Source organism: Gossypium arboreum, chromosome 4 (genome assembly GCF_025698485.1).
Source record: "Gossypium arboreum isolate Shixiya-1 chromosome 4, ASM2569848v2, whole genome shotgun sequence".
NCBI lineage: Eukaryota > Viridiplantae > Streptophyta > Magnoliopsida > Malvales > Malvaceae > Gossypium > Gossypium arboreum.
This window is the reverse complement of record NC_069073.1, coordinates 120745294-120753915: the sequence shown is the minus strand read 5'-3', so window position 1 is coordinate 120753915 and position 8622 is coordinate 120745294. Positions and strand designations below refer to the sequence as shown.

The 8622-nt window shown below is 31.8% G+C and overlaps 1 protein-coding gene across 1 annotated transcript; it reads right to left on the bottom strand.

Moving 5' to 3' along the window:
• Nucleotides 1-1987: 1987 nt before the first annotated feature.
• LOC108465507 (NAC transcription factor 47-like) lies at nucleotides 1988-2518 on the bottom strand. The gene is made up of 2 exons (XM_017765837.1): nucleotides 2327-2518; nucleotides 1988-2224 (listed from the first exon to the last, which is right to left on the bottom strand). Exons 1-2 carry the CDS (start codon nucleotides 2516-2518, stop codon nucleotides 1988-1990), a joined length of 429 nt encoding a protein of 142 aa, XP_017621326.1.
• Nucleotides 2519-8622: the final 6104 nt, after the last annotated feature.

Here is an 8622-nt window from a genome sequence, read left to right as displayed (position 1 = left end):
TCAATTTTCAGTTATCAACTAAGTTTTATTAAACACTTTTAAATAAACTAATAATAGAACCAGTTAGTCAAACCAGCTACGGCAATCAACAATCAGCCAATAGCCAAATAGGACCATAATTTTTTTTATGTTATGTGAATAAAATAATATAGGAGAACATAAATTCGAGTGCGCTAAAATAAATTATTTTTTTAAATATTGTAAAAAAAAATCAAAATATAATAAATAAAATTATAAAAATAAAAAATAAAACCGCAGTTGGTCAGTTGAAGTGGGGCTGAATAGGGTCAAGTCGGCCTACGGACACCTCTTTCATGTACACGATCTTTGAAAATTGAATTTAATCAAATTATATAAATTAAAGTCATCTCTTATATTCTCTTAATCTGCCAGTGAGGCGGTGGGAATGGAAAGTTTTTATTTAAATATTTTAAAATTTTAAATTAATAAAAATAAAATTACATTTTAACTTTTAAAAATATAAAAGATTAATTAAATTTTTAAAATTATAAATATATAAATTATTAAAATATGAAATTATATTTTTATCATTGTACAAATTACAATCTAATTTTGACCCTTTAAAATAATTTTCTGACTTTATCTTATAATGAAAATGAGATAATTCTTGACTCTTAAATTATATTTATTTTTTCATTTTAGTACTTAAACTATTAATTTTAATTTATTTATGTTATCTAAAAATTATCAGCTTCAAATTAGAATGCATGTCATGGTCTTATTAGTAATTTTTATTTTTGGGTAAACTAGAACAAAAATAATAATTTAAATATTAAAATGAAAAAACATATCTTAGTGAAAAAATATAATTTAGAGGTTAAATCATAATATAAACATATTTAATTTGAAACTTATTAATATTTTACCTTCTTATTTTAAAATTTCATCCAAAAGTAGAGATGATGCTGGAGCGATGACTAAGCATTCTGGAGGTTGTACCGTTATAGAAAACGGTAATCGGCAAAAAGTAAAAACATGTGACAGGACAATAAAAAATTGACAGGTAGCGTATATGAAATTTATATAGGGTTTCACCAAAAAGGAAATTTAATTTTTTAATTCGATATCTTTGTAATTCTTAAAAAATTAAAACGAATTTTTATAATTTTTTTATAATTTTAGGGGTTAAATTATAATTTTATTTTATTAAGGAAAGAGCGGCGCCAACTCAAGATTCGTCAATGCCAAAGATCACAATACCAGACATTATTTATTGCCTTTCCCACACGCATCGGATCATCTACTCTTTGCATGCACATTCTTCACCCAGCTATCATGGCAACTCACTCCAAACATGTTTTCTCAAAGTTACTCTCAGATACTGACATCAAGAAGAGGTTGGCGGTCCCGTCAGCAATCCAGAGTTCCTTGCCACCTTTCAATGGAGGTCATGCCCTCATATTTCACTTTTTGTACGGCACAAGATTCTGGCCAGTTCTTTACTCTATCCGCACGAAAGGGTACAACAAACCCGTTTTCTCAGGTACATTATGGAGAAACTTTGTTATTTATAACAACTTAAATGTTGGTGACAGTTTCACCTTGTACCGAGTGCAAGTTGAAGATGGTTCTTCCTACTACATGGTTGAAATGGGGAGAGAAATCGACTTCCTTGGCATAAATGCAATGGCCTATGGCAGTGTCAGTACTGCTGAAGAACATGTTATTACTCACCATCATCAAGAAGGACTTAGCTTGGAGTTGTCTCTGGATCAACCCAACGTTGAGGGAGCCGATAATTCAAAAAGCTTGCTACCCGCAGATGAATATCGGGCCCTTCCTTCTTCTACTTTCTCTTTTTAAGAAAATACAAGGAACGTATTATCATATTGTGGTTCAGAGTTCAGACAAGAAGTAAAAGTCGGTGTCAGTTGAGTTTATAACCAGTTTGGTTGTTATATTCCGGTTTGTTTCTGTTATCATGTAATTAGAATCTATAAGTGTCAGTTTGGAATGAAAAATCTGTTTAAAGATGTGTGTTGGCTTGTTTTGTCTGTGAAACACCAAAGCTTTCTTTACACCAATATCGGAATGCACTCCACCCCCTTCCAGCTGCCATTGAAGATGCAACTATAATCTTATCAGTCCCGGTTGCTTTCCCAAACCCGGATCCAGCTGCCCCATTTTGGCCTTGCACCATTTGGGTACTTTCTGTCTCTCGGGCTGAAAAAGTACCATTCTTTCTCACCAAGCACAGCTTTATCTGATCCAGCAAAAAAAAAAAAAAAACTACCACCACTAGAACAAGCTTTAAACATAACAAGAAGCTATGTAATGATTTATGAATGATTCTTTATATAGTAACATTGAAAGGGTTATTAAAGCGAGTCTCACCTGGTAAGTCCCAGGGATCGAACTTAAAGATATCGACGTCCGCGATGATGGAAACGGGGAAAGGTGAGGAGCTCAGTTTCTTCATTAGAAAATGAAGGATGAGTTCTTCATCAGTGGGGTGAAATCTAAATCCTGGAGGCACACTTGAATGTGGGTGCCTCATGGTTTTAACTAAAATTTTGAAGGATGAGTTCTTGATCAGTAGGGTGAAATCTAAGAATGTGGGTGCCTCAGTTTCTTCATTAGATAATGAAGGATGAGTTCTTCATCAGTGGGGTGAAATCTAGACCCCGGAGGCAAACTTGAATGTGGGTGCCTCATGGTTTTAACTAAAAATTTTCCCCTACTGCTATGTTATTAACTATGAAAAAGTTGCAGTAAAAGAAGAAAAATATCAGCCCTGAAAATGCAAACAATAAGGGGTTTAAGAGATCTCAAACCAAACACACAGGCAGAAGAAAAATAAAGGAATTGAAATTTTTGAGAGACAAAGAAAGGTTGGCATGTTATGTCGTAGGATTTCTGTCGTTTTAAAATTATATTACTTAAAAATTCGAGAGTATTGAGCAAAGTAATTAAAATAGGCATATAATTATTTATATTACAACAGAAAAACAAAAGTTACGTGCATTAAAAAGGTAAAATGCAAAATTTGTATTGTTGGAATTTTTTGATAGAGATATTAATACAATATTAATGAAAAGTATTAATACTATATTAATGTAAATATACAGTTAATTGAAAATGTAATAGAGATATTAAGCTAATTATATGAATGGGATTTAAAATAAAATACTAAAATATAATACAAAATTAAAAATTCTATAAAAGGAAATTAAATTTAAAATTTTTCGGGTAACATAAATGATCACATTTAAAATTTTTAGATATTTAATGGGAAGGCTAAAACAAAACTTGAAAAAATTTAGGGTGCCAAATATAAATATCACATTTTAATATTTATTAGGAGCTAAAATGGAATTTGACAAAATTTAGGAGGGATTAAAAAGAAATTATCACATTTTAAAAAATAAAATATAAGAGTAAGAAAACAGTTTAACAAATTTTAGGAGGTCGGGCTGCAAGTCTAACTTCGCCCATGCCCCTAAGGAAAGTTAGTTAAATTGGATTAAGCTAAATACATATGGTGCTATTTAATTAAACCTAAAATATTTCATTTTAATGGCACTATGCACAACATTTTCGGACTTAAAAGTTTGATTTGGTCCTATTTAGTTAAACCCTCTAGGGTTCACTATTGTGGACACTTGTTTTTGTCCGAGTCCAAGATCCATTTAAATTTTTGTTAGCCTACCTGATTTTGGTCAACTGAAGACCTTTATTTTTCTTTCCTTTTTGGCCTGTCAAGGGTCTAAATTATTATTATTATTATTACTATTATTTTTATTAAATATTTTTTACAAAAAATAAGATTAAAAACAATTTATATACATGAAATGATATGAAAGAAAAAAAAAGGCTTTTTATATTTTTCTTAGCAAAAAAGGTAAAAATAAAACAACAACAACAAGTATTCTATTTTTTTTGCCATATATATATATATATTGAGGGATCGAGTTTGGGCTCCAATGAAGAAGACATCATCCGAACGTAGGTCCTTTGCCCTTAGGAGCCCAAAAAATCTCGTTTTTCCTTCCCTTTCTAAAACAAAGCTTTTTTTTTAAAGGCTTGATCTTGGGAAAAATTTTGATTTTTTTAAAAGAGAAAGTTTAGATTTTAAAATAAAATTCTATTTTTTAGTCATTTCAAAGGAAAGTTTAAATTTTTAAAAGTTTTGATTTTTTTAACTATTTTAAAACAAAAGCTTTGATTTTTAAGAAAATAGTGATTTTTTAAAGGAGAAAGTTTAGAATTTTAAAATAAAAATCTGTTTTTAGACATTTTAAGGAAAAATTTAAATTTTTAAAACAAAGTTTTGATTTTTTAACTATTTCAAAATAAAAACTTTAATTTTTAAGAAAAGTGGTGAATTTTTAACGGATTTACTTTATTTATTTATTTATCTAACACATAGATTAATTTACCTACTTTTTAAAAATATAGAATCTAACTTTACAAAATGTATATCTTAATCTACTCTCGAATTCACATACAATTCATCATCTACTCTTTGCATACACAGCCCTATTTTGAAGGAATCATTTTCTTCGTGTTCAATTTAATGTAAAATTATATGAAAATTTGTGTTTCGTGCTTGCATTTTTATTTAAAATATTATATTTTGTTACTCATTTTAATATATATTTTACGTTCTTGTTGTGCTAGGGTCAAAATAAAATTTTAATTTTAATAGTTAGTATCTTTGTAATTTTCATAATTTTAGGAGAGCAAACTACAAATTTATCTTTACTAATTTAAAATTTTCTAAAATGTTAAAAACAACAACTTTTTATTTTAGGGCCGAGCCCATACTAACCCTTAGATTCACTCCTAGTGTTGTGCTTATATTATTTTGTGTTTGTGTTTGTGTTTGTGTTTTGTGCTTATATATATATATATATATATATATATATATATTTTATGTTATTAGAATAAAACAATTTATTATAATTTTTTAATTCAACACTCGCTATAACGGTTACAAAACCCCCGGCAATATTGTAAGGAGGCTGGCTGAATATGGTCAAGTCGGCCAAGGACACGTTACTTTGGAAAATTGACGTCTCTTTCATGCACACGTAAACTTTTGAAAAATGAATTTAATGAAATTATATTAACGAAAGTCATTTCTTATATTCTCTCACATACCGAAATTTTCGCTATTTTTATTAATAAGCCTATTAGTTGGTCCAAAAGAAAGTTCTATAAGGTGTAGTTTAAGAGTCAATAGTGGTTTCGAGAGTGGTAGCTATAAATTTTGTGTAACAAATATAGTAAAATTTGAGATATTTGTTGGCTCATAAATTATAATTTTGATATTATATATTTTACTTACAAAATTATCTGCTTCCAATTAAAAATGTGAGACATGTCACATTGTTATTGGTAACTTTTATTTTTGGATAAATTAAAGCAAAAATGATAGTGTAAATATTAAAATAAAAATATAATTTAAAGGTTAAATCATAATGTAAACATATGTAATTTGAAATTTATTGAAATTTTTTTGGCCTTCTTATCTAAAATATCATCCAACGGTGTCAAGTAAAGGTTCTGGAGCACAAACTTTAGGCTGTAAGTACATAGATCACGTTATCTACAAAAATAAAGTAAAAAATTGCAACCAGGGAAGCAAAAATTGACCTCTAATTAAAATATATGAAATTTATATTGGGTAAAAAGAAAGCGGTTTCATCAAAGATAGGTATATGAATTTTATATTAGGTAGCACCAAACTAGTAGATCAAAGACCTTTGAATACCAGACATTTATTTATAGCGCTTCCCACATACAATGGATCATCCACTCTTTGCACACACATTCTTCACCCAACTATCATGGCAGCTCACTCCAAACTTGTTTTCTCAAAATTTCTCTCAGATAGTGACATCAAGAAGAGATTGGCGGTTCCGTCAGCAATCCAGAGGTCCTTGCCGCCTTTCAATGGAGGTCATGCCCTCATATTTCAGTGTTTGCACGGCACAAGATTCTGGCCAATTCTTTACTCTATCCGCACGAAAGGGTACACCAAACCCGTTTTCTCAGGTAGATTATGGAGAAACTTTGTTATTTATAACAACTTAAATGTTGGTGACAGATTCACCTTGTACCAAGTGCAAGTTGAAGATGGTTCTTCCTACTATAGGGTTGAAGTCGGGAGAGAAATCGACTTCCTTGGCATACACGCAATGGCCTATGGCAGTGCCAGTACTGCTGATGAACATGTTATTACTCATCATCATCAAGAAGGACTTACCTTGGAGTTGTCTCTGGGAAAACCCAATTGAAAAAGCTTGCTACCCGCAAAACAATATCGGGCCCTTCCTTCTTCTACTTTCTCTTTATAAGAAAATAAAAGGAACGTATTATGATATTCTGGTTCAGACAAGAAGTAAAAGTCGGTGTCAGTCGAGTTTATAACCAGTTTGGTTGTTATATTCCGATTTGTTTCTGTTATCATGTAATTAGAATCTATAAGAACTGTAATAATAAGTGTAAGTTTGGAATAAAAAATCTGTTTAAAGATGTATGCTTGGCTTGTTTTGTCTGTGAAACACCAAAGCTTTCTTTACACCAATATTGGAATGCACTCCACCCCTCCCAGCTGCCATTGAAGATGCAACTATAATCTTAACAGTCCCGGTTGCTTTCCAAAACCCGGAGCTTGTTGCCCTGTTTGGCCTTGCACCATTTGGATACTTTCTGTCTCTCGGGCTGAAAAAGTACCATTCTTTCTCACCAAGCACAGCTTTATCTGATCCAACAACAAAAAAAGAAACACTACCACCACTAGAACAAGCTTTAAACATAACAAGAAGCTATGTAATGATTTATGAATGATTCTTTAGATGATAACATTGAAAGGGTTATTAAAGCGAGTCTCACCTGGTAAGTCCCAGGGATCGAACTTATAGATATCGAATGAATGATGAGTTCTTCGTCCGTGGGGTGAAATCTAAATCCTGGAGGCACACTTGAATGTGGGTGCCTCATAATTTTAACTAAAATAAGGATGAGTTCTTGATCAGTAGGGTGAAATCTAAGAATGTGGGTGCCTCATGGTTTTAACTAAAAATTTTTCCCTACTGCTATGTTATTAACTATGAAAAAGTTGCAGTAAAAGAAGAAAGATCTGAGCTCTGAAAATGGAAACAATAAAGGGTTTAAGAGCTCCCAAACCAAATACACAGGCAGAAGAAAAATAAAGGAATTGAAATTTTTGAGAGAGGAAGAGGTTGGCATGTTATGGTCGTAGGATTTCTGTCGTTTTGTGGAGAAAAAAATATAAAATTAAAACTAAAGCCAAAAAAAAAATTATAACCAGTAATGCTAGGTTTTATAATAAAAAAAAATTATAATATTTTTTATGTCAACTTAATTTTTTCTCTAAAATTACAATGTATCTTGCTAATTTCACCAAACAATTATCAGTATATAACATGAAAAATTATAATATCAATTTTTGCTTCCACTGGAAAGGGCCCAACATATTTTGGGGAGAGCTTTTGATTTCGTATCTTCCTCATAGTATGCTGTCTGTAAGGCTAATTTAAGGTAAACCAAGTTCCCAACTGTAAACTCCCTCTCAAACCTCCTTCGATCCTCCATTTGCTTCACCCTCTCTTGAGATCTTTTGAGATGAAACTGCATGAACTTCCTAGCAGCTTCCCTGTTTCGAAGGCTTCGATCAACAACAACCACTGAAGAGGCCCTTGCTTGGGAAGGTAGATGGAGTGGGGGGCTTTGACCATAGAGCTCCTCATAAGGAGTAGTCTGAATGGATGAGTGGTGGGTAGTGTTGTACCACTACTCGACCAAAGGTAACCACAAGAACCAGTCATTAGGAGTCTCTGTTGACATACAACGTAGATAGTCCTCAAGGAATAGGTTTAAAACCTTTGTTTGGCCATCGGTTTGGGCGTGATAGGAATCTGGTTCGCAACTGTTTAAATAACTTCTGCCAGAATTTGCTCACAAAGATTTTATCTTGATCAGAGATGATAGACTTAGGGACCCCCTGTAGCTTATAAATCTATGCCATGTACTCGTGAGCTACATTCCAAACTTAGTCAATCATCATTTCAATTGAATGCTACCATTTCATCAATTCATAACTGAAATTGTATGATTCATCGCAATACGAGTTCAATTTCACATTTATAATAGTACACAGTATTTCCAATATCTATTCAATTGAATCTTGATCACAAACAATCAATCAAATTGAATCAATTTCACTTATAACATAACTTTCTAAATATTCTTATTAAATATTTATGGTCTCGGTTTACGAAATTAGGGTCTTGAAATCATATTTTCTGACACCACTAACTTTCGAGTCATTACACGTAACTTTATAACTTGATACCACTAACTTTCGGGTCATTACACATATCTTTTTAACCCGATTTACCGGTGGATGAGTTAGTCGTTACGGGGTCAATGGTTGTTGGCGGTTGGAGCGGCTTTTGTGGGCAACTATTAGGCAAGGTGCCGGAGAGGTTTTTTAGTAGTTAGATATAGATGAAATGGTTGCAACAAAATTTCAATTATCTTGACAACTTTGCGAGTTCCCTTGAACGAGAACAATACGCTCGGGCATTCATCCTGAGGTTAATCGGGGGTGTCCTAATGCTCGATAAATAA

Coding starts and splice junctions, on each gene's coding strand:
- LOC108465507 (XM_017765837.1), bottom strand. CDS start 2,518: ATGAGGCACCCACATTCAAGTGTGCCTCCAGGATTTAGATTTCACCCC. Junction 2,225..2,326: donor GCTTTAATAACCCTTTCAAT/GTTACTATATAA, acceptor TTGCTGGATCAG/ATAAAGCTGTGCTTGGTGAG.